At 47.3% G+C, this 26,299-nt stretch overlaps 1 protein-coding gene across 1 annotated transcript in view; it reads right to left on the reverse strand.

Moving 5' to 3' along the window:
• The window catches only part of LOC144164678 (frequenin-1-like), an 834,816-nt gene that overhangs the window by 227,202 nt on the left and 581,315 nt on the right, over positions 1-26,299 (reverse strand). Inside the window, exon 3 of the mRNA XM_077695003.1 lies at positions 10,637-10,685. Within this exon, the coding sequence (XP_077551129.1) occupies positions 10,637-10,685 (49 nt within the window). The remainder of the gene's footprint in view (positions 1-10,636; positions 10,686-26,299) is intronic.

The following is a 26,299-nucleotide window of genomic DNA, read 5'->3' on the forward strand; positions in this document are numbered from 1 at the left end:
AAGCATGAGCTCAGTATTCGTTTTAAAAAGCCAGAAAACAAGCATCGAAACCGCATTATGGATGATAAGGCGCCGGGGAATAATTGGACCTTCCCCCTTGTGTTCCTGGTAAACAATATGTTTGCAGGTTATTTTGGAAGGCTAGGCCGGACTAGGGTCACTAAATAGAGCAGTTCTTGTCCAAGATGCCGAGCGCATGCGTCAGGTTAGGCAGGACCCAGCGTTTTGCGCCACAGAAGCCCAGCACATGCGACGAGCCTGCCGAGACGACGAGGAACATTTCATGCACTAGCTCTTTCAGAATTTGCAGTGGTTTATAACAGCTTCGCTGGACATCCACTTTCCAAGGGCGGGATGGGAGTCATTTTTTTTCTACGAATACAGTTACAAAATTCCTCTATAACTTAGGGTTACAGGTTGTATGTTTTGCTCATTGAGCTTATTGAGTACATTGAGTAACGTATGGCATAACCTCTGGCGCCCATATTCAGTGCCTGAAAAGGGAACATGCCAAGGAACGCGACATCGATCGGAGTATGGCGAGAACATTTTTATAGTGTAACCTATTCTGAAAATGCTAGTGGTTGTCCTTGTACTGCATTTTTATAATTTCGAGTTAGTTTATGAATATACAGTTGAAATGCGCGGACAGTCCTATGTTTTTTAAATAGTTCCTCCATGTGCACATTATAGGGAACATTTCTATTTCCTGAACTGCCTTCTTTGCAAAGCTGTAAGTTTGTTTACATTATTCGCAGTTGCATTTCCCCATATCATCGTGCAACAATTGAGCTGCGAAAAATATTTTATATTTGAAAAGGGCGGAAATACCAATGTCGGATTATAATTGCGACAGTTTTGCGAGCTTTCGAGCATCTCAAGTCTACATGATATTTCCAGTACACGTGTTCCGTAAATACGACCCCTAGTCGGCGCGCGTTAAAGATCCCTAGATGGTCCAAATTAATCCGGAACCCTCCACTACGGCGCGCCTCGTTGCCTGCGTTGCGTCGGCTTGTTAAACCCACAATCAATCAATCCATCAATCAAATCAATACGACCCCTAGTATTTTCACCGACCTTTCAAGTTGTACCGTATATTGGCCCAGAATAATGTTGTTCGGTACGGTAAGAGTTGTGGTTCGAGCCCGCTATAAAACACAATTTGTCTAGGATTTGTTGAGAAAAAAGGCTGTTCATTTCAGATTAATTGTTTAGCTCGTGTCAAAGTGTGCTTGATAGTTCTGTTATGCCTGTTAGTCGTTTCCAACACTCTACAATCATCGGAATAAATGGCAAAATCGCATTTTATGTTAAGATTAACATCAAGTTTGATGTAATACAAGAAAAGAAGGGCCCAACAATGCTGCACTGCGGCATTCCCGTAACAACCGATCTAACGTTCGAAAAGCATTTATTTATTTCAATAAATACCAGCGCCGTGGAAACGCGCCAACAGAGAAGCCGTAGCACTCCCAAAATGTCGTTTGTTTTCTGACTTGGTCAGTGACCTGTTTTTCAGTTTCTGTGAAATATTTTCGCTATTAAGCGTAGCATCTAGCAAACCAGCCAACTTTTAAGCGCATCGCTATGGCAGCAGGCCCAGATTCTTCCCAGGCTGCACTGGCATGTCCGCCCCAGAGTGCCCACATCAAGGGAATCTTCTGATAAATGCTTTCACTCTTTTTTTCGCGTCTGGAAGCGCTGACAAAGCTATAGTCATCGCCAGTACGGAGCGGCACTGCGGGATTTGCTCGTCGCAACAGATACAACCCCTTCCGTTTGTGCTTAGCTTTGGTGGCTTTCTTTTAAATGCAGAGCATTTCTTAGCCTCGCCTCTTCCTGCGTCGGACGGCGTCCACCGCTCCGTGTCCGCAGCAGGTGCGCCTCTCCTCCTTCCCTCCTCTCTCTCAACAGTAGCTGGCGCGCGCATGCGTCGTAGTCAGCCCGTTCGCTCCGTCGCGGTCTGGGCGTAACAGGTGCGTGATAGCAGCGCGGTGGGGCGTGGAAGGGCGCGCGCTCCTTGCGCATGCGCGCTCTCCCCCCGGACTGCTCTCCCTCTACTGCACGCACTGCAAATATAAAGCGGCTAGCGGTCGCTCGAGCTTCAGTCACTGCGTTGCTCCTTCCTTCCTTGGTTGACGCTCGCTCCACCCTAACGCGACTTTGCTCTCCTCTCTCTACCCCAAACCAACACCAACGCAACTACGACCCAACTACCCACCCTAACGCGACTTTACGCGGCGTTAACGACCCCCAATGCTCTGCATTTACTCGTGTTCCCCTCGCGGGAAGGCGCGGGAATTTTTTTAAAGTGGTTATCGAGTGCGTTCATTAGAGAGATTTAGCTGACCTTTTCGACGGTCGCTCCGGTATCGCCGGCCCGTTCGGCGCAACCGGAGCCACGGAGTAACCGGAGCCAATCCGTTCCTAGACAAGGGCGCCACGCATGCGCAGTGGCGCTCCCGCTTCCTATCCGAGCGGAGCTGACCTTGAAAAACGTTAGCTAAAACTCGCTATTATTGCAACTGAACGAAAGCCGGCCAAGAGCTGCTACACAATTGTAATCACGTAATTCCAGCGCTCGAAGAACGTCAAAACCGGGAAAGAAAAAGAAAAATCTTTTGGTCAAGCTTTTTTTTTTTTTTTCAAATTCAAAATCAAATTTATTTCCCTGTAAAGGAATAAAAACATATTAATATACAAAAGATGGTCCCAGAGTCCGCAGACTTTGGGACCCTAAGTTTCGAAGCTTCTAAGTTATCTGAGGGCATAGAGCAGTAATTCTTTGGCTGAGGTGCTTTGCGACTTACTAATCTACGTATTGGGATGTGTCGGTTTACTACGTTCTGCAAGCATTGAAGACATCGCAAAAACTTGAAAAAAGTTTTCAGGGTCCCTTTAACTGCCTGCATGCTTGATAGAATGCTCGCCGAGCGGCCGGCCCTCGTGCGTGACTGGGATTGTTCCCCCGGGTTCCAAACGTTTCTCTCCAAAGTATACAGAAGGTTCGAAAACTTCGCCAGCTACGGCGCACCACTTCTCGCGTTGTGTGAGTGGCCCCCACGCATTGCTACTTTTATAGAAGATTTTGTTTTCTGTTTATAGAGTGTCCGAACCTTTCACTTTGAGAACGTTCAGTCACGTTTCCGTTTTTCTTTTATCTAAATGGATTTTTATAATCGATTGTTCGAAGATGAGCAGCCCATTAAAAGGGCTTCGCTAGCGAGAAGCTTCTCAATGTAGGCGTCTGATTGTGCCGCTTTTCTAAACTAGTGCGTCCAAAGGGTAAATCTACATCCCGTTGAGCACCTTGGTAGAGGGACCCGAATGCGTCAACTCCATACCCAGCACCGAGAAAAATGGTGGTGCGCTAAACTGAAGGCACAAAAACCACACGAACAATAGAAACAAGCGAACACGAGAAGAGGCGGTCATGCGGGGCAACGGTTTCGACAAAGGAACATTTCAAGGCTTTACATGAGGGACACGAGTGTAGGGTATCGATTGAGCGCGGACAGCTCGACATCTCAGCCTCGGCACGGACGACTGTCGACGCCAGTGTATCGTCGGTGCGCACTTGCGCAGGACACGGCTCCACCAAAAACGGTACTTTAGCCTTCTCTAGCACCTGTTGGCGGCACCTTTTTAAGTGTTTCAGACTTCCGGACTCCAGCATTTCGTCTGTAGTGATCCATCAACTGCAAAAAAATACCTGGATGCAGCAGCGTACCCAGGATTTCATTTCAGGAGGCCTTTTAGCACGCGGGAAAATTGCTAAGGCTGTCTCTATAATTCCCACGCGTTAAAAAAAAAGAATGGACCACCTCCCGCCCTACAGAACCAGTCTTGGCATAACCAAAACATCATGAGCAAATGGAAGTGTCCTAACAGAGCTTGAAAAACAAACCTGCGCCTACGCACTATAACATATCTCCGTTGGATCCTTCGTTTGTTGACTCCATCCAAATTTGTCTAGCTAAGCAAGCATTCGCCCTGATGCGGTCAGCCGACTCCACATTAGGTAGTTGTCATGTGTGGATATGGGGTCAAGCGTATGGGTCCGTTTGACGTGCTTAACATGTCACAAGTACCTGGTGTAGTTAGCAACCGGCACTTTTTCATTTTCATACCTTACTGTTCTTAAATACGGCACAATATTCGATCCGTGCTGAAGTACTTTTATGCCTGCCAAGCAAGATTAAGGCCAATAAAACATGTAGAGGAAAGCCGCACTCATTTCCGATCCAGGCAGCAAGTGTTCGGCCAGTGGTTATGATTCATCGTTCGGTAGTAGTGCGGCGTATGTGCGATCCTGAGTACGTTATTTTTCACAAAAGCACTGCATGTGTTGATGAGTAGGAATTAATGAAGTTTGGGCGAGTGTGATGGCTACCTCGTGCCTAAGGAGTCCATGTGCGCGATCTTGTGGGGCATATTTGGCAACCAATCATATTCAAGCCACCACCTACAGCGCATATCATACCTCAGGCGTAGCAGCCGCGCGATGAACGCAAAATTTTTAGCAAGGCTCAAGAATACGTTTCCTTTATAAAGTGCACTCTTATGTGGGTGTTGCGTCTCTTGCGTCCTGCATTTGTGCTGTTTTCTTTACTTTGGACAAACCGACACCTAACTCAACATATAGACGTGGACGCCTGCTTCCTACGTCTCAGGTTTATGCCGCTCGACAGAGGGAAACGGCCTCCAACAGCAGCTAAGCCCCATCAATACAACTTTACTCTCTGCTACCACTGGTTTCCAAAGAACAGTTTACCTTCATTACTAAGTCCTCTGACGTCCGAAGACATACATTTTTTTATTTTTTTTAAACCAGTACATTTTTTGCGCGATCGATAGGGCAAACCATCTCGGTTGTGGCGATAGATGTTTGTCGCCAGCTGAATTCACAACGAGAAACTCCCTCTTGTGGAACGCACAGCGGTGCATGCAGACAAAATTAAGTAAACCAGAAAAAAGTGAGAAGAAAACAGGATCAATACTAGGTCTCAAGCAGCTGCAGCGTGGGGGACGCATACATAAATCACGATATATATAGGCGGAGTGTGAAAAGGCATTCACCATACCCTCTACGGGTTTCTTCGGTGAGCTGAAATTGCAAAACTCTCTACACGAGAGTCTCTGAAAGAACAAGAAAAAAAAAACGCGCAAAAAGCGATGTACAGAAGGTAGGAAAGGATTACCGAAGCAGACGGTCGAAATAACCACAATCCCGATGGTGCCACACCACCGTACATTCGGCGAAGGCAAGCGCCGTTTACGCGCGAAGCGCCGGGCTCCTCAGCACGGTGCGGCGCCGACGGGAAAACCAATGAGTGCCAGCGTAAGGGCCTAATTGCAAAACCATCGATCACTAACCTACAGCGCGGCCTAGTGTCATTAGAGGCGCTGCGGCGAGCGGACCAAATTGCATTCCGCGGTGGCGCTGTAGCCCATGAAGCTCGCCAGTGCTGGACGTACACGTCGCTGCAGCGGGGCCAGGCGAGATTAAATATGCGGTAACGGCCCAGGGCTCATGGTTCACGCGGGGCGCTCAGAGAGGAATCGCGACAGCTGCTAGGCCTCCCATCGGGGTCCGCGGTAGGCGATGCACTAAATCTGCCGTTGGCGTCAGTGTGTTAGCAAAGGTGCCACACCCATATACAAACAGCGTGCTGGCCGTGTTCACCGAAAACACCGAGAGTCAGTAGCTTTTAGTGTTATAAAAACAAAATAATGATTTGGTTCATCCAAAAGACTGCATTGACCCAACAACAAGGCCGTCAATTTTAAAGGGGCCCCAAACAGGGTTCGAAAGGTGGCAAGTTTCCGTGCGCGATCGCTGCAGTACTGTCCAAGGAAAGTTTTGCCGCAAAAAAGATGGTTTAAAAGCTTTGAGTATTAGCCGTGTTATCGGTCATTGAAAATGGCCAGCAATAAGGCCTGGATCTTTTACCCTCGCGCCTCCAAAGCACTGTGCAAGCTGTAGCGTCACCGACGAGGCGCAAGACAACCTAAAGAAACAGCGCAAAGTTCCAGATGCGCACAGCCTTTGGCTCCGCTCGGCGGTACGTCACGCTTTTTTTTTTGCAGTCGACGGCCATACTCAGCCTACTACAGCCGCTACTGTGAGCGGGCCCGGTGGGTGGTCAGCCCGCATCGAACTGACGTGTGGCCATGCTCCTCGGCCGTGGTCGCGTCACCACGTCAGTTTTAAAATAGCGGAAACGCGTGTTTGAAGGCCAGGTAGGGGGTCCCAAACACAGCATGCTCACTCACAGCAGTAATTGAAGATTTCCACCGACGACAAGCGGCCCGCTAGCGTTCCTGTGTGCGGTGCTGTCGTTGCGCAGAGAAGGTTTCGTTCCCATCGCCACAGATTTTCAGTCACCGCTTTGCGAAGCCATGCCGACGACGATTACCCGTGCAACCTTTCACTGCACTATAACCCCCTCTCACGCATTTATAAATTGATTTTCAGCAATAGTTCGGCTATGGCGGGGGGTGGCAAGTTTTACCAGCTGCGGTGTCCGCCGTACCGTGCATACACCGCAGGGTGGGATCCTTGTCAACCTTGCAGGCAGATCCTTGCCGCGGTCGCCCATGTAGCGGCGTTTCTTTCTGCAGAGACTCTCCTTGTTTTTCACCGTTATTCATACCTTGTAAACGACGCGCTATATTTACTAACTCAGAGAAGCTCGTATGACAAATGACGACGGTCGACATTCGTACATACTAAGATAAGCCGGGCAGCCGGTGGAGGAGCGCCGCTCGCTGAGGCGTACACCCGCGCTTCCCCAGAGCTGGGAACGCTGATTAGCTAGAGCATTTAAAGGGACCCACCAATAGCGGTACCGTACTGTTCAGTGCTTCTTGCGTCATAAGGCTGCGTCAGAGCATTGTGCCGCACGTCAGAGCGCGGCAACATGGCGACGAGGACCCGTAGGTAAACTGGAAAAAAAGAAAGGATCTCTATTGCATGTTTGTGCGGCTCCTGCTTTGCTCGGAGGTTTAATATTTGGTATGCGTTGTCGTGAAGGGGTTCTCCAGCGATTGCGTGATTGAATTGGCGGCCTTCGGAAGCATATTTAGGGCATCTTTAGAGCAAACTTCAAACACTAAGAAGCAAAACGTCAAGCGAAACCGGTCAAGCAGTGGCGAACCCTTTCTCTCCGAGTTCATATGACCTTTCAGGAATTTGTTTGTGCGATTTGCGCCCGCCGATAAAAGCCCTCAACATGAAGCATGACTCGGTGACTGCAGTGGTTCTACTGATTCCGTTTGATCGGGTAATCAAATGCTAATGCGGCTCTACTTCATTAGCGCACGATGGGCGAGAATTAACAGACCTCGGTTTTAATGCTCGCCCATTCTGTCACCGCTGACGTCGTGTATCCCAAAATTGGTACGTTTACTCTCAATATATTGCTCCCTTTTTGGATTAAAAACGTCTTCGGGGGCTGGAATATTGTTGAATAGATTATCAAAGGGTACTTCAGAAATCCGAGAGTACACAAAGTTGTATATCGTGTTTAGGAAATTTTCGAGGAGCAATTCTGCCTGGCCGTCGTTCAGGCGCAGCCCGCATCGAGAAACTGCGATGCCATGATCAAGGAAAAACGGAACGATACGCTCTATGATGGCGTCAAAAGTGTAGCACACGATGGAGTTACGGAAACTAGCACGGGGGCATGACGGATTGCTGACGTCATCTTTAATACCGCGCAAAGGTGCATGACGTTCTCTCTGTTGTGGCTGGCGACGTCTCGGAGAGGATGTTTTCAATCGTTCGCTCTACATCGATGAATGCGGTAGTTACTTAACAATTTTAACACCGTAAGAAAGATGCCTGCAGCACTCAGCGAGTACCGAAAATGCTGGAGGGAATGACAGTCACCTATGGCTGGCCTGGTAGTACACTTTCCCTCACGCGCTATTAGGTTTCCTCAAGCGGTTAGAAGTCGGAGCCTCGACCGCGGTACCTTCACTTTTTTTAGCTAACCAGTGAGGATTTATTATGGTGTAGTCTGCGCTGATATTGACATACGAAACCACTTCATGTCCGTCTAGAAAAACGACAAGGTCCGCACTTCTCATTTGGGCGACAGTCACTCTCGTCGTCATGTTTTATGCGGGCGGCATAACGGGATTTCGACGTGCTTGCAAAGGTATGTTGTCAGCAGCCCTGCCTCCCGAGAATACTGATTTTGGTGTTGCCGCCTAGGGCTTGGGTATCTTGCAGTATGCCTCCATAGTCGCGACGTCTAGGCCATCGTCCCCTACATGCGATGACCGGAATCGACGGTTCGGTTAGGGGGCCTTGTATGGCAGCAAGGTTGGCTTAAACTGCGGCACGGTTTCACCCGAAGAAAATCCACGCCGAGCCTCGGGAAAATCTGCACGAGGAGCCACGGCAGAAAATCAGCGAAGCCAAATTTCACGGTCAGGGCACTGGTGGTAGATGTTGCCTATTTGGCCACATAGAATGCGTAGTGCCCGATGGTAAGTTGTGCGAAAAATGCCAGTCTACCGCATACGTTATGCAAACAAAGGCACTGAAGGCCAACGCTGGGTGACGGTGACAGCTATCTCTGTCCGTCTGAGGCACCAGACGAGGCACTGGCGGGGTCGCCCTATGCTTTTAGCGGCGCACAGCTATAGCTTTGAGCGGTTGTGGCGCTGCTCCAGGGCTGCCAATACTAGCCTGCTGGCATAGAGGACGGCGTCGCCGACAGGCACCGGTTCTGACGAGGATATACCCTGCAGCTGCAACTTCGGCTGAACGATAGATAGAACGAGCTTCAACTCAGTACAGCAGTAGTGCTTGCAGACGCTCCGATCTCGCGGTCATAATGATGGCAACAACGCTCTTGGGCTCGGTTGTTGGCTGTTGCCTCCTTTAAAAAATCATTCAGAGAATGACGTGGGTGGAATTCTACGGTAGAATTAAAATCTCATTAGCGAAACATTTACTGGTAGCTGCGCCACTGTACTGGAAACATTATGGGCTAGGTTTTCTTCGAGTAACGCCATTGCTCTCTTTTAAAATCTTGGTGCATGATAGCTGGGACACCCTGTTCAAAATAGCCAGTGGCAAACGTAACGAGGTCATTTGAGCAACGGACAGCCCGTCGATACCAGCACTCAGCATTACTGGTTACCAAATGAACATCATCTCCTATGTGGTAGCAGCTTTCAGACTCGCTTGGGTTGTTTTCGCTTGTTGTGTGTTCGTTCCAAGCTGCTCACCATACACTGATATGTTATTTTGCTTTTCAAAACACACCGTCCGCAAACCACACTACCTCTGCGAGCTCGGATATTCACCTGCATGTCGCCGGTCGTCTACGTAATACCACATGCTCAATTCAGCGAACACTCACAATGTAGAGAATATGGTGGTTGCGCCTGTGCTTGCCACCCGAGCACCAGTGCCCTTTTACACATTTTTAATTTATGATATTTTCTGTGGAGGTCGTGTACTCAGAGCAGCCTCCGTTGGCAAAGTTCTATTTAACTACGTGTTAGCACCCTGTTTGAGACACCAACAGCACCGATTATTACCAGAAGCCACCGAATACCGCACAAGCAGTTAAGATCACGGTAAAGAAAAGCAGTGGTAGTTGTTCCAGTGGGGAAAATCACAGGGCATCAATTGGAGATTTTGTAGCCGGATGATCAAACTGTAAATGAATACGAAAGGAGAAATGGGTGAGCTTTTTGCAGGTTGTTTTGTTTGAAGCCCTGACGTTTTAGCTAATTAGCTAGGAAGTATGCTCAATTCCAAATTGAAACAAACGTATTTCCTTTCCTGCACTTTTTTCAATGCTCCTAGCTTTTCTGGTCATCCTTCACAAAGTAGAACGGCACTCATTTTTTTCTTGCTCTCCAGGGGTCCATGAGCGGCAGTGTCACGTTCATTCTCTTCACTTCCACATCCTTTCTGCTTTCTTTTCTACACCAGGAGACCGACGAAAACCACTGACCAACAAAAGTGTGACAGCTTCGGTGTAAAAGTGCATCATTTTCTTTGGTGCCATTTGCATGGACAAGCAGATCTAAAACTGGAGCCGTTGACACGATACGAAATGCCAAGAATGAGAAGGCCCACACGGGCATTTCGCAAGCCGGGAGCACGTGACAGAGCTGAAAGCGTAACAAAAAGCGCCTCAGGTCAATAGGAAGAATTCACAGAAAATTTACGAAGTTGAAACTAGGGCTACGGCTGATATAAAGGACAATTGAAAGGACTAAGTTTTCTGTAGGTAAACAAGAGAAAGCAAGAGAGATGGTAGTTCGGGTGTAAAGGAAAGGAAGTGCACTGGGGATATTATTGAGCCCATCTGGGGGCTCACCTGCAAGAACTCAGTGCTGGGGAGGGGAAGCAGGAGGGATGAAAGATTGGAGAAGAGAAAGGTGAGAAAGGATGGTAAAAGAGATAGGTAAGCCAGAGAGGGAAAGCCTGGAGCCTCTGCGCAAAACTAGGCGAAGCAGCAGCTGTAGGTAAACACCTCCTCGCATGACCATGAGCTAATACTACGTTCTAGGCAACTGGCTGTACCAACATCGTGCATTCGGTGCAACTGAATGCACTATCATTGTTGGGTGTTCAAAGGAAAAATAAAGCAGCACTCACCGACTTTGTCATGAAGCCGCTGGGACAGTCCTTTAAGAATTCCTGGTGCCTGAAAAAAGAAAAAAAAAAAACAACCACATCACTATGAGCGTAAACAAACAAGCGAAAAACAATACAAATAACGTCAATTTTTTGACCGTCAATTCTGAGCAATTATTTATATTAAGTGAATGTGAGTAGCAAGGACGTTGAAACCATTCGAGAGCAGACATGTAAGATACCTTCATTCACGGAGAACATGCCGCCCCCTTAGCCGCGTGACCACGAAGTGAAGCTAGGAACCTAGCAGGGAAATTCCTATTGACTGTGAACACGGGTGTTCGCCAGCGTAACGGCCCCACTGACGCATCAGGTGTTTGAATGGAAAGGGGTGATGAAGGAAACGTTTTAAAAAATTGGCGCAGCGTTCACTAGTGGGTCAAGGCTGGAGAAACCGCAGATCTGGCGGCCATCTCCCATTGTCGGAGACTTGGCTGTTGCACCTCACATTTATTTCTGAACTTGCCGCTGAAAGTTCTCCATGACTCGCAGGCAGTGTTGCGGAATGGGCATCCCCAATCCATTCAAATTCAATTCCGAGGAATTACAACTTGTCGTGATTCCATTCCTTTCAATTCCTCGGAATGACAGAATTTGTCCCATTCCCACTCCTGGAATGGACGGAAAGTTTAATTCCATTCGTTGAATTCCTCAACGGAAAAACTGCCTCAGGTGCTCTGTCGGTTACCGAGGAACGCAACATGAATCTGACGTTATCATACGGGTAGAAAACTGCAAAATTATGCAAAATTTGTCACCTGTCACCGAAGTTGGGAGGTGGTAGCAGGTTGGTTAATATCTCGCGCACTACAACTACCCAGTGCCAAAAATTGCGGTCCCTTCCTAACGAAAGTACAGAGAAGCGAGAAAGCTAAAAATGCGTACAACATATGCTGAAAGTGCGTCCAACCGATCTTCAAATCTTCAAACACCCAAACCGCAAGTGAAGAACAAACCCATGCGACGATTTTTCCCATAGTAAGTAAAAGCAACTATACGAACGATCTAAATGTACAGCGTTGCGGTGTTTATGAGATAAAGGTGTACCATTGCGCTCGTTCTTCATGACAGCCGCATGTGTTGTCTTATTTAGAACTGTTCGTTTTTTGCAATTTTCAAGTAAGCGTTTGACGTTTCAAGTTTCAGAGAGAGAGAGGAGATAAACAGAGAGCGAGACTTAATTTGCTGACACTGGTTTCACGCACACGCCATGTGTTTAGAGACCTTATCCGAGTTTTTCAGTCGAGCAACCGGTCTAAGGTGTGATATATTTGTTTTTTTTTTACAGAATGCCATTGGTCTCACTAAGAAGATTTCGCCTTAAAAAGGGGCAGTGTCACATTGCCCCTTTTTTATAATAAGTAGCGTAATCCCAATACTTATTTTGGTATTTGCGTGTTAGCATGTTTTATATGGTTTTTTCTTGCGCGATGCAAGATGAAGCAGCCATTACGTTGGTGTCTGCTTTTTCCGTTTTGTTGCACAGTCTGTGGCGTCCTAACTTGCTATCTTCTTTCCGTACCGTCATACCAGCGCCATTACTATGATGGGTTACTCACAGGCATGTCGCGCGGAGCTTGCTCACAGGTACACGCATTCGAAATGCTTACTTGAATGATTTCAAGTTACCTTATAGAACTGAGAACTAATGGTACTATACCGACACGAGAGGCAGGAGTGCAGCGGTACGGAACACCGTTAAGTTTTTGCATTCACCGTAGGAAAGTCCCCACCGCTTCCACATTGACATCCATTGCGTTTGTTTATTGCCCTGGCACTACCTCAGCCCAATCCGTTCAATACAAGACATTATTTATGAACCCCTGATTCAAAGTGACAGAACCATATCGTGACAGGAGCCCTGTCAAAATAAAGAAGTATGGTCGGGCAGTTTGTTTGCATGAACGCGCAACCAATATGCACCAGGACCTGATCAAAATCATGAGATCAGACATTCCTACCTGAATGCTGGTGATGTTTAACTTTAAAGTACGCGACTAAGGCTTCAGTAATCAGGTACGTTTGAAACCAGGCGCAAAGGCCACGTGCACAGAAACACAGCAACCAAACCACGAACAAGGGTAGCACAACTGGAGGAGAGGGCTGCACCTTCGAGTCGCAGCAAATCAAGGTGTCGCACTCCTGAGAGCTGTAAAAACACTTGCAAAAAATGGCGCTATTGCAGAAGGAACTGTTAGAAAGAAACGCCTTTCCGCAGCTATGTGGTCTGCATTGTTTTATATAATAACTAGTGTAATCGTATATCCCAGCGGCCCACTACCGTAGCCGCCGTAACAGAGCGTGAAGGTAGAAAGCTTAGTAACATATCCGAAGCTTGCTTCTTACCCTTATGGCGAGTGCGGGGCACCCAAATCCCTCAATTTTATTTTTGCTGCCTTGGTTAGATTTGCTGTAGCCCTGGTACTCCGTTGCAACACTCGGACGGAGATTGGCGCCGTATTCCCGCGAGATGCTTACCAGGTAGGCTTACAAGCATCAAGGCTATTCATTGCGCATCGGGTACCAAGGGTGGGAGGAGAACGCCAAGCAGGCTCGTTGATTCATGTTTCATGCGCGACCGCTTTAGATTGTTAGCTCCAATATTTCACAGCATCGGTATGCGGTGAGAAACACTGCAGCTTCGGATGCGCGCCGTTCGTAACCCCTCCCCCTGTCTCTCGATGCTGTTCCACGCCTGCTGGCCTGGCCACATGGCGCCTGCTACTGAGAGAGACGCCGGTCTTCCATCCGCGCCTCGGACAATTGTACAGAGAAAGGTATGCCTAAAAAATACTGGCGAAGCACGAAGAGCCGACCTAATGGCGCTACCGGCGAGACGCGCTTGCGGCGCTTGAAGTTCCCTTTCACACGCACTGCGGTAGGCTGCGCGGATTCAGCTACTCGAGATGAAGTGTATGAGTTCTTGTTTTCGTCGCCGGTGCTCCCTTTGAGATGTAGCGACGCAGTAGTCGCCACAGTCTAATTTTTAAGCAGCCGATAGGCGCAATCAATGGTGACGCCGTCGTCTAAAAATCCCCATTCAAAAACAATTCCATTCCGGGCAAACGGCGCTTAATTCAATCCCCATTCCATTCCTCCAAGTGCTGTCCACATTCCCTTCCAATTCCATTCCGGCATCTTGAAAAGGTGGAATGAATCCGGAGTCATTCCAATTCCTTAGTGGTAACTCCGCAACACTGCTCGCAGGCCCGGTTCGTTCTATCCGCAGGCTTTCACATCTCTCCCAAAGTGGACCGCGTTAGCACGCGCTAGAACCGGCAGCAACCGACTTCCTGAACGCGGCCTCTGTTGCGAGAGCTGTTCTGGGCTCCACACTTAAGGTGTGAACGCAAGTGAGCTGTCGAGGAGTAGACCACGCCAGAAATCATGCCACGGACGCTGGGAAAAGTGTTCTTGAAGGTCGAACTGGAGGACGCCGGGCGGTCCTCACGAGGCACACGCTCACCTGCTCTGGGTATATTTTCTCTGTATCGTTTTTTGCGAACGCCACCGGGCCAAGCTCCAGCTTTAGCAGCTCTGATGTTAATATTACCAGTCGAACTGCGGCACACTATTTAGAAAGCGAAAGCGTATGAAGGACAGCTCTACGTTAGGCCTAATTTCAAGCTGCGACGCCTATAGTTGTCTTTTGTAAAGTAAGGCACCCGCTGTATGGCGTACACTGAGTGTCATGTTCCTCGGCAAGTCGTTATGCTCAACGTTAACGTTACCTAACGTTAAGCATGAATATCTATAGGATTAACAAGAGAGATTGGCTAAGGCTCTAGGTCAAAGTAACGGATAGAATATGAAATAGATGCAAATGAAAAAGGGCAGAGCCAAAAGGGTGATGTTGAAAATAGCGAAATTCGGCAGCTTGCGTCCTGGCTTGTTTTACGGCCAAATTTCCTCAGCAGCCCAAAACTAAACGACGTAACTGGCTAACCGAACTCTGCCAAAAATTATGCTTTCACACCGAAACGGAAAACATAGGAACCCCGGGAGTTTTTTGGTTGGCTCTGTGCGATGCAGCGTAAAGCAAACAGTAATACAGACGACGACGACAAACCAGACACGCTGTGCGGGTATGTTTCAAAACCCCAGAGCGCCATTATCATCAGCGTCTTGCGGGGTCATTCACCCCCCTCACACGAGCCGGCCAATGAAAAGCTGTCAGCGGCAGCGGCTGGCGGGAGCATAGAGTTTCTTACAGTATACCCTAGAGAGGAATCTGGCGCTAGCGTCTATGCGGCTCATATCAAGGTCGTCTGTGTCGTCATGGACCGCCATTATACATCGCGCTCGCCTTAGTTTCATCATTGGCTTGGATTGAAATGTCTTAGTTACCGCGAATTTAAACAAAGTGCCACAAAAACGCGAAGAATAGTGTGCAATTAAGTAAGTGGAAAATAAAAACAGGCTGTTTTAAAGCTAAGAAAAAAAGAAGTAAAGCGTATTTTTGCCGGAATGGTTGTGCCTGCTATTCCACAGGCCAAGGTTGTAGTTACGAACAATGCTAATATTTGGGGGGTAACTCATTAGAGACTGTGATTTTATTAATTTTACCGTTATTTCAAATAACAAGTTGTTTGAAGAGTTTCGAAATTTTTTTTAGCGTGCTTATGAAAACGTTGCCTTCGTGGTGAACCGGTGCGCCGCGACCGCCAGCTAGTTTAACAAGAAAAAAGAAAACGTGGCGTTAAACAGTCGTGGACGATGACAAGATAGGATGCATACAAGCGCTCGTATCTGCCGTATCTTGTCTTCGTCGAAACACGTTTTGTTTCTTCTTTTTGTCGGCTACAAATTTCACGGCGCCGCTCAGTCATACGTCCTTCGACTGCGGCATGAGGAACGTGAGGTGCGATCACGCATTGCCTGCTGTTTCACTGATTACGGCTACCACAGAAACAGGAGGATTTCGGCTTCCTTGTAGCTCGTAAACGTGTTAATGCATAGTAAAAAAAGCAAATCCTAAAAACCGCTTAAGAATCCAATTGTCATGACTATACCAAGCCAAAAAGGGGGTCTTCCCATGAACCCCCACGACGACATGGCTTACGAGGCGCAGTTTCCTCTCTAGTATACTTACTAAGAAACTCTATGGGCGGGAGTAGCGATCCTGAGAAGAACAGCGAAGGAGTTGGAGTGTGGACCGTGACCGGGTTGCACGCTGGTCGGGCGACCGGTCTCGTGCCGTGTCCCAACCGGTCCTCCACAACCGCAGCCTCCAGAACTTCTCCTCAGCAAGAAAGTCGGGTGGCCGAGCATCGGTGAAAGACAGCGACGCCCCAAGACAGCTGCGTTCGCCACGAATATGATACGGGAGCTGGAAGCATGCTCTATCACCGCGGCCTCGACACGTTACCTGGATCTTTTAAAGGAGCCATGAAGAGGAAACACAAGTTTGGTTCCTTCAAAAGATTTCCTCGTTAGAATCACACTGACACCACTTTTAACGTAACTTCGCTCAAATAAGCTACATAATTAGGAAAAAAAGCAAATGGCCATGCGACCCACTAGCTCATTTCCCGCAACTGAACCTATGATGTCGTACCAGACAGCTCTGCGATTGGTGGAAGGCGGCAAAAGCAAACACAAATTAGGCAGAGCTGATAAACTTGCTGAACGAGCTATTTGGGCTTAAATTTGGGGCACATTCTTTTTAAAGCCGTAAGAATGGTTGGACAAATAGTGTAAGTACGAAAGCACATTAAACATAGAACCATCGATGCGCACTGCTGTTGGTACTGCGCGCAATATACTTGTTTAGCTGCATAGAACTTCGGGACTTTGGGGTTGTCTAAGACGACACTGGCCGATTCATTGACGATACGGTGTCTTACGTGACCAGATTTGTCGAGCGAGCACTATGTTTCACTAAACGATTTTCTCCCAGAACAAAAACAAGCCAGGTTTAAATACGGTCAAAAACAAACCAGTCAGAAAACGGCTTGCTACGGTATGGTGGCGCCATCTAGGTTTAGTAACATAAACAAACACGCGACTACCTCAATGCCAGCACTACCGTACAGAGTGGAGACACCCTTGAATGGTCACGCGCCGTTGCAATTGGGTCAACGTGCTCAACGCGTCGTTCTTTTCGTTTTGCACGAGGCCAAGCAACGCGAAACAGATAAGATGATTCAGAATCCTCCAGTTAATAGCGTTGCGGCGATAACTTTAGCGCGGTTTCGATACAATGACTTACTTAGGCGGCGAGCGAGTGACCAAAATGGCAGCGCCAGCGTATACGTGTCTCCACCCTGTAACTCTATGCCACCCTGTACGGCGGACGCATGAATTCAGGGACTCTAGGCTGCAGAGCTGTCGGTTCCTGTGATGTCATTGCAGACCACGAAAACACAAGATTTAGCGGGAAAACAAAACTTTTAACCTAAATTGAACTATTTCTCGGTGAATAAAACATCGTTTGCATTCGGACAAGCGCTGGGGGCACAATCAACCACAAAATCGTTCGAATAACACAAACTTGTATTTTGCCTTCATGGCTCCTTTAACATCAAACCACCACGACTGCGCCTCTGGGACGTGAGGTACCAGGGTGTCGAACCGGAACCCGAACCGAACCGAAAACCGGAACCGAACCCGAATTTCTGCCCGGAACCGGAACTGAACCGGAACCGTATTTTTTATGCCATTTTGGAACTGAACCCGAACCGGAACGAATTGAAGGAACCGTTCCGAACCCGTTCCGAAACCGTTCCGGGGCTTCAAAAATGATTTCTAGTTTTCCATTTCGGTACCCTACCTTGCGTCTGAAGATGTTTTGCCACTCGCCAGACAGCACCATGAAATATTTTGCATATTCTGCAGTTCCCAAGGCCCATCATGTTCTCTTCTAACTATTGCCCTCAATTTATTGTAAAGTTGTCCGTATAAACTATGAGTTTGCGTTAGGTACTGCCCATTTCTCCCAATTATCTTTTACATTTAGCATAACTTAAGATAGAACGCCTATTCCGAGGCAACATATCATAGAATATTCTTCATTGTTTCTATCTGTACGGTGTTTAAAATCGTGTAAAGTTTTTAATCTGCTGATAATTCGCATGCATCCCTGTGCGCTTGTGAAGGCCTTCATGGACACCATCAACAATATATCCACATCTTCCATTTATTTTAGTTTGAATGGGCAGTTATATACAAACAGCACTGGGACACAAAAACTCGTAGTTCTCAAAGTTAACGTCACTTTTTCTTGTATACAGTGCCGTTGTGTCCTCTGGTCACTGCTGTAAGAGAACATGAGATATAAAAAATGGGGTATTCTAATTTCCACTTTTAAAGTATATTTGATAGCATTTTCATGTTGTCTTGAATCTGCTCAACCTTAAACTTAACAGGCGGATGGATTTAAGTCGATTAATGCGGGTTAGCGGGTAGACTGGGGTGGATTAGTTAGGTGAGTGAATGAGCTAAAATGAATTAGTTGGACTGGTGTGTTGAATAATTTTGTTTTCAGGAATTAGCGGGTTTCAGTTAAGGCGGATTAGACGGTCGGACCACACATGATATCTTTGGGGTCCTTGGCATTTGGAAATTTTGCAGCGTTCTCCTTCTGGACCAATCAGGAAATTTTGTCAAGGACAAAGTAGCCGAAAAGTTATGTGACGACCACCTGAATGCTATAAATGGTCTTTCTTTATGCCCGTATTGCTCTGTTATGTTGTTTCTATATTAAAATTGACATCTCGCACTAAAGTTAATAACTAATTGCCTAATGCATATTTTATATCCATCAAAGGGTTTTCAAAACGTGTGTATATATATGAGGGGAGACGGTTGGAAAGAAACTAAACTGAAAGAAAAAAAGGGAGGAACGATCAACTGGTTTGATGCAAGATACGCCCGACAGCATTCTTCAATGCCTTCTCTTACTTTGTGCTACCGTTCTTCAGCCACCCACAGGTGTAGCATCTCAACCACCGAACACAGCCCCCTTCAAGCTGAGGAAGCGGCGCCAAAACTCTCATAACAGACTCTTAGCAGGCGTGGCCCAACTTTGCCAACGATCGATTGCATGTTACAACACTTCCAATGATCAATCGGAGACCACCAACGAGACAGTCACGATTGTATGGGCACCGGCTCATACTGGTATCCCCGGCAAACAAGATCACCAACCTCGTGGCTCGAGATTTGACCCGCTTAGCCAGCGCTGATGAAGCCGGGCCCGAGTGCATGCATCCTGCAGTCACAGACCAGGAAATTACTCAGCACAATAGCCTCTTCCGTAGAACGTATTCCTCCCCGCACAAATCGCTACCAATTAACCAGGAAAGATTACTCCGCGCCCTGCGGGCATACACCTTCCCACACACCACCAGACTCCACCTCGTTGACGGGACACAGCTCTCTCCATTTCGTCGCTTCTGTGGGGAGCCTGGGAACCTCATGCACATAGTAGGCGGCTGCGACAAGTGTACCGTAGATCCACCCAAGTTACCCAACCTTAAAGTTTCCATAGAGCTTTGGGAGACAGCCATGGCCAGCTCCGCCCTGGAAGATCAGTTAGTTGCTCTTGATGGAAACGGCTGTTGATTCGGCCTCCTCGAATGAGGACGCCTCTCTGCACCTTTGCCTCAATTTAATTAACCTTCATTTTCTCTTTCTCTCTACAAGTGATCATTACTGCTGCTTGTGACTTCACTTGGCTATCATCTTCCCAAGAGCCCAATCGCTGTCACCGGTCGCTGAAGGGCCATTAGCAATTTCCTATCTCCGGTGGCTCCCAATCCAATGCTATATCCAATTCCCTATCCAATACACGCCGTCCAATGAGACTTTATAGCAGTTCTTTCTTTCTAACAGCTCTGTTAGCCGATAAAAGATGAGAATTAATTAACGCCGACGCCGGGCTGTTTTCTACTTCTAGCACTGCTAACGATTTCATGTTAAGCTAAAGCGCCGTTGAAACTTGGAGCAGATGAAAAGCGCAGCAGACGAACCGATTTATTTACAATGCAAAATTTTTTCCCTCATTGTGCGAAAATAGGGGTGCGTGCGAGCGTGCGTGCGCACGTGCGTAACATTTGACGGATCCAAAAAAAGGCGGCGTGCGCGTAGGCTCTCCTGCCCGCCAAAGAGACCGCCCGCTTGCAGTAAACTACCTGCCCACCTGCCTGCCTGCCTGCCTGCCTGCCAGGCAGAACATTCTGGTGAGGATGCATGATTTGGGGACGAGGGGCGGCCCGTCACGAGCCGCCGGGGGAGGGGGGGGGGGGGGGAGCCGCAAAATGCCCCACCACGGCGACACTCAAAGGTACCAAAAAACGATTGTGGACGGACGGGTCGTCTGCTTAGTAGGTCGAGGCAAAAGGCAGCCTGCAGGGAGGCTGCCCATTGCCAGAAGATTGTGGTTAGGATGCACCGATGGGGGAGGTGCTGGAGGCACCGGGGCGCTGCCAGCTGGCCAGGGGGGTACATGTTCGCCTTCGAGAAGACTGTGGCGAGGACGCATTATTTGGATACAATGTGCGGCCCATCACTGGTCGGTGAAGGGAGTGGACCACAGGGCGGCACAGCGGTGGCTCTGAAGAGCCATGCGTTAAAGCGCAGCCCCTTAAGCGCCCGCTCCTGTGGTTTCGCGTAGCTTCTCAGCGTCGGCCTCGTTGTAACCGAGAGAACGAAGACGCCACCGAAGATAGAGCGAGCAGGAAAGCGGTGGACGAAAGTATGGCGAAAGTGGGAGGGGAGGGCGAAATTTCCAGACCGCGCCAGACATGCTCCACGGCAGCAGCGCCTTGCGAGACAACGACAGAGTATACCGCATGCCGTCGTGCATTTGTTAGCTATGCGCCATCGCCGACAAGACTACAGTTCGCGCTGCACTCAAATTTCGCATTAGCGACTACCGTAATCGACTGCCATATTTTTTGTTTCCTCAAGAAAACAACTGCGGGGTATAAAATTGCAGTGGTATGAGCCAAGAATAAAATAAAATTAAATCATGGAAACGAACCAACTTAAATTAATAAAGCTAAACTTGCGGCCATAAAGATAATGTTGTCACATTCATACAAATAGGCGACCTTAGGTGTCCCAACGAACCTTTTGTTTCGCTTCAGTTATTGTTGTAATCGTTGACCTACCTGTCACGATTTGGCCCGCATTCGTGAACGTGGGAGGGTCGTAGTACCGTCCACCCGAGTGACGACCCTCAGCGTGCTGGGGGTGACGGTGGCTGACCGCGAGTGGCTGTGCTCGTCGGTGTTTTATTCGCCAGCCGTGCACAATGTTTCCCACCGAGCCTGGCAGGTCCACAGAACTTAGCGGCCGATGAAAATTGGGGAGGGGGGGTGCCACGTACTGGCCACACTACCATAGAAAACGTTTTGCAGTAGCTTGTACAGTTAAAGGAGCTATTGAACACTTTAGATAAACTCGCCGCGGTGGCTCAGTGGCTAAGGCGTTGCGCTGCTGAGCCTAAGGACGCATGTTCTATTCCCAGCCGCGGAGGCCGCTTTCCTGATGGACGCGAAACCGTGTGTACGAGATGTCGGCGCACGTTAAAGATCCCCAGGTGGAAAAAATTAATCTGGAGCCCTCCATTATGGCGCGTCTCATTGCCTGCGCTGCGTCGGCGCGTTAAACCCAACAATAAATAAATAAATAAATAAATAAATAAATAAATAAATAAATAAATAAATAAATAAATAAATAAATAAATAAATAAATAAAAAATAAAAAATAAATAAAAAATAAATAAATAAATAAAAAATAAATAAAAATCAATCAATCAACACTTTCTATAAACGCTTGAGGTTTGAGGTTTGAGGTTTTATTGAAAAATATTTTCATACAGGAGAAGAACAATGGCAATTATTATTACAGAAGGAGGTCCCAGAGTTTACACTGTCGAGGGGACCTCCTGTGCTGAGTACAAAACAAAAGCACACACTGGCAGGTAGAGCGTTACAGAGATCAGTGAAGCGATATTTGGCAAAGAACAAAAAAAAACATCAATAGAACATAATTAAACAAATATATTCAAAGAACGGGTTAGATGTAATAAATTAAGGTAATTGTCACTGATTACCGGCAAACTGTTGACCACAAGTGATTTTTTAAGCAGTTATAAAATAAGCGTTCAGAGTTGATGAACTCTGCGCTTTCACTCTTCTGCGCATCTGGAAGCACTGCGAAAACTATAGCTATTGCCAGCACGGAGCAACAGTGCGTGATTTGCTCGTCGCTGCGGATGCAGCTTGCGTTTCTGCTTCGCTTTTGTGGCTTTCTTTTTAAAGTGGCTATCAAATGCGTTCCATTCTGCAACTTAAGGAAAGCCGGAAAATAGCCGCTACACCGCTGTGATGACGTCATTCAGTGGTCGAAGAACGCCAAGACCGGGCAAGAGAGAAAAATATTTAACGCAAATTTCTAAGTTTTCTTATGAGGAGAGAGCAGTAATTTTTGGCTGAGGCACTTTGCGACCCCCTAATCAAAGTACAGGATGTGTTGGTTGACTACTTTCTGCAAGCACTCAAGATTTAGAAAAAAGTTGAAAAAAGTGTTCCAGGGTCGCTTTAGTTTGGCCACGACAAAATATTTGCACAAAGAAACATTCATTATGACTTTGGTTTTATACCGCCTTGATAAGAAAACGAAAAACGAGCCCCAAAAATTAACAGAAAAAAAAAACACGCCTGCTTTTTTTCTTCGAACCCGTTTGAACCGGTTCGAACCGGTTCGAACCGGAACGGAATGGTGCTTTGGAACCGAACCCGAACCCGAACCGAACCCGAAAAAATTCCGGTTCGACACCCTGTGAGGTACGACAACCCCGTTCCAGCAGTGAACCCTTACTGTGTCCCGCCGTTCTTTCCCGGACTTACACTGGTTCTCGTTTGTTGAACTCGGTAGCGTTTTCTATACCGAATTATCGCAGTCCCCTTCTGTTTTTTTTGGTTCTCCAGTGTTCCTTGGTTTGTTTACTCTACTGTGTGTAGTTTGATGTGAGTTTCGGGCTTCATTACCTAGTCGCGTTTCCAAAGATTCTTCTTCTGTTTATTATTGTGCCACGAACCTGACATACAGCCTCTAGGAAAGAATTAATTTCCCTTGACTAGTTGACAAGACAAAGGTAACGTGAGCTAGCTGTAGATGTTCGACGCCTGAATTGAACGTTTGATTCAACCGTCTGTGTGCCCGTCCGTCAGGCTGAGGCTCGACGCCTGATGGAATTACAGCCGTAAATAGTGGCTTTCTGTGCAGTTTTATGAACATAATATAGTTAGGCCTTATAAGCAAGGCTCCTTGTAAAATTTTGTCGTGGCTGGTTATACAATTTCCTGCGAAGGCGATATACCTATACGCCAGGACCCCTGCCTGCAGGGCCGCTACAGAAATCCCCCTAGTGGCCCATTTCGAAAGCAGCCGCAGGTCGCTTCAGCCCGCTTCCCACTGTTGCCGCTGCTTTTGCGGCACGTTCACGACTGCGATTTACCATTTGTATGAATTGGAATAACATATTTATGCAGCGCAGTCACTCTTCTCACACCTGTCGTGTATTTAGGAAAATGCAAATGTTTCTGACGCGGTCTTTGTGTGGTAAGTTCGGTCTGTATAAGCACCAGGTGTCTGTCACAGACCAGCGTCGCGTATCCGTTAAATGCATGGAGCTGGTTGTAATTCCACTGCCCTGAAATTTACTGACTGCGTCTCCGCAAGCAGCGTTTCCTCAGATGGTCATAGTACGGCACGCGCTACCATGTAAATCGCTTTTGCGCGTTCACATAGTCCAGAGGAGCACTCATACATGACATCACGCCAGTTACGCTTGCAAATATCATACGTCTGATATTGATCACTACGCTTGACAAGGCAATGTGGCAAAACTTTTACGAATATCCTACGAACGAAGTGTGGTGGATAATGGAAAATTATACTAGGGGATCAGCATACGGAAAAAACTTCTTTCTGGGTCGTCTTGTCTTTAGGTGAGCACTCGCAAACATTCGTCATCTACACATATGCTTCTCAAGGAGCGAGACGACGGCCTTTTGAGTAAGCAGCGTCAGCGACTACAAGCTTCTTGGAAACATCGCTACATGACAAAGGGAGCCTGCAGAAAGTAGCACAAAATAAAATCGAAGGGCTTTATAAGATATCCTATACTTCAAAGAACACATTTGATTCTTTGTAAACTCGCTACCCTTTACTTCAAAAATATCCATCCGCCGAGTGAACAGCTGTTCCTTGAAGTAGAAAAAAAGGAAGCGAACCCGCAGCTTCAGTGTGCGATTGCTAAAACCCGCATTTCTTAATTTCGTTCCAGATTCGGACAGAACGATAGTTAACCGTCCCCCTCTATCCCATGTCCTGCGAAATAGCAATGCATTAGGCATCTAGTTTGGTCTGGTGAATCATACATGGCATATGTTTACACGAACGTCTTCAGCATTTCCGACGCTGAACTGGGTTTGGTCATTCCCGCACAAGGTATTGTTTCTTCACTACTTGCAGATCATTTATTATTCCGTGGTCCTTTCCCTCATGATTTTGGGCACCTGCCCACAGAGGCATTCTTTTACCTGTTTTTTTCCAGGGCGGTTGAATCGAGTGACAGACACACAGACCGCGACAGGCAGACAGACAGCCGGAGGGACGGACGGACGGACGAACGGACAGACAGACAGACAGACAGACAGACAGACAGACAGACAGACAGACAGACAGACAGACAAGATTTTGTTGCACTTTAGTACGAATGTTGTTGACGACGACTCATTGTGTCTTAGTGGCTTTCTGGAGTGTTTCTGTCGAACGGAATGCTCCATAATTTCGAACTGGGGACACTGTAATGCACAATAGCTTACGAAATTTGAGTATTTACCCGCCGCGGTGGCTCAGTGGCTAAGGCGTTGCGCTGCTGAGCACGAGGTCGCGGGTTCGATCCCCGGCCGCGGCGGTCACTTTTCTGATGGAGGCGAAAAGCAAAAACGCCCGTGTGTACGAGATTTCGGTGCACGATAAAGATCCCCAGGTGGTCAAAATTAATCCGGAGCCCTCCACTACGGCGCGCCTCATCGCCTGCGTTGCGTCGGTGCGTTAAACCCCACAATCAATCATCAAATTTGAGTATTTAAACTTTTTTTACTGTAGTGTCGTGGAACTCGTTGTGTTAAACCGTTGCGACAGGGCTTTCGAGGTAAGAAATGTGTTTTTGACGGTTTTTTTATATAATCCGGGTTGGTTGGGTTGACAAAATACAGTCATTTGCCGAATAGGTTGAGGTTATTTTTTTAAAGAAGATCTGACAGGACATGATGTATTCGTGGTAGCGAATGAACCCCTGAAAGCGTGGTGACAGTACGCAAAGTATGAAAGTCTCTTGTACTTTATAGTACAGTCTACAGTCTTTGCTCTGCTTTCAAACGCGGTAAAGACGGTGTTTTGAAGAAACAAGTGTATTGGCTGGTTTAGGTGAACGAATTAGGTGAACGACAGTAATTTGCATTGCATTTATTGGGGAAATAAGTTCTATCCTGCCGCACCAATTTCCAGTGACCTCTTGTGACCCCATCAAAGAACTCGGGTGCTACCGTTTTATTGAAGTCACTTTACTATCAAGTCACAGTACTATCCTCATCTGTTGAAATGCTGACTCGATTTTAATACACTTAGAACTTGTTGACACTCACAGCTCCGCCTGTCGTCAATTGGTTACACCACAAAATGTTTCTTCATGCCTTCAGAAAAGAAGCAAGGCGCTTGTCTTTTCGGGAAAGGTTTTCGAAGAATGTCTACTGCACCAGAGATTATCACTTTTGTGCTTTCGAGGATTTGGAGGTGCAGTGAAAGCAAGTTTGACGGCGAAACTGATGTCCTAGTTTCACGATATTTCTCTAAATCTACAAGTAGTTGCGTGATTTGCTCTGTTTCCTGCACCTAGACAGGCTTAGCGGGATCCTGCAAGTTAAGGAAACATGGTAAGTTCTCTCGTTTTTGCGGGAAATTAAATTTTATTTGCCTTATGGCTCAAATAGACGACATATCTGAACATATGTAAATACTTGCACTTCCAGCTGTATTTTCCATTTCCAGGCTCTTAGGGCCTCGTAAGAAAGCAAAAAAGCAATCTTGATTTAAATAAAAAGTGCAGCCTCGAAAAGGTAATAAGCTTCGTTTGGAAACAGCACCTGTACTTATACATGATGGCCTTGCATATTTCTGGACGTTCCTGTCTCAGCCTTCCGTAATCGAAACTCTATAATGGATGCTAGTCGTAGATGTCTAGATTTATCTTAGCTTGGTGAATGCGGGACTTGAGGATTACCTCATGCTTTCATTAAGGCGAACTGAGCCTACTTTAGAATGAACAAGCTGGTACGGTCATCAATGGAAATTGCACAAACTAGAAGCCGAATAAATTTGTTCCGCAGCGTCGACTCTCGGGACTCGGCTCTCAGTTCTTTTAATACCACGGATTGTGGTTTCAATGAATACTCGTGTTTCAGCACTGACTGGGGCTGACTACGAGGGGTCGTTGAAACTTTAATTCGGTGTTCTTTAGGCTGTTTTCTTCTTTCGTTGATTAGCAGTCTCGACTGGGACTACATAGGGAAACACCACTGTGAATGACCGCTGGTTTATGTATTG

The sequence above is a fragment of the Haemaphysalis longicornis genome, unplaced genomic scaffold (genome assembly GCF_048455015.1).
Source record: "Haemaphysalis longicornis isolate Haplotype H1 unplaced genomic scaffold, Haemaphysalis longicornis Haplotype H1 scaffold_1, whole genome shotgun sequence".
NCBI lineage: Eukaryota > Metazoa > Arthropoda > Arachnida > Ixodida > Ixodidae > Haemaphysalis > Haemaphysalis longicornis.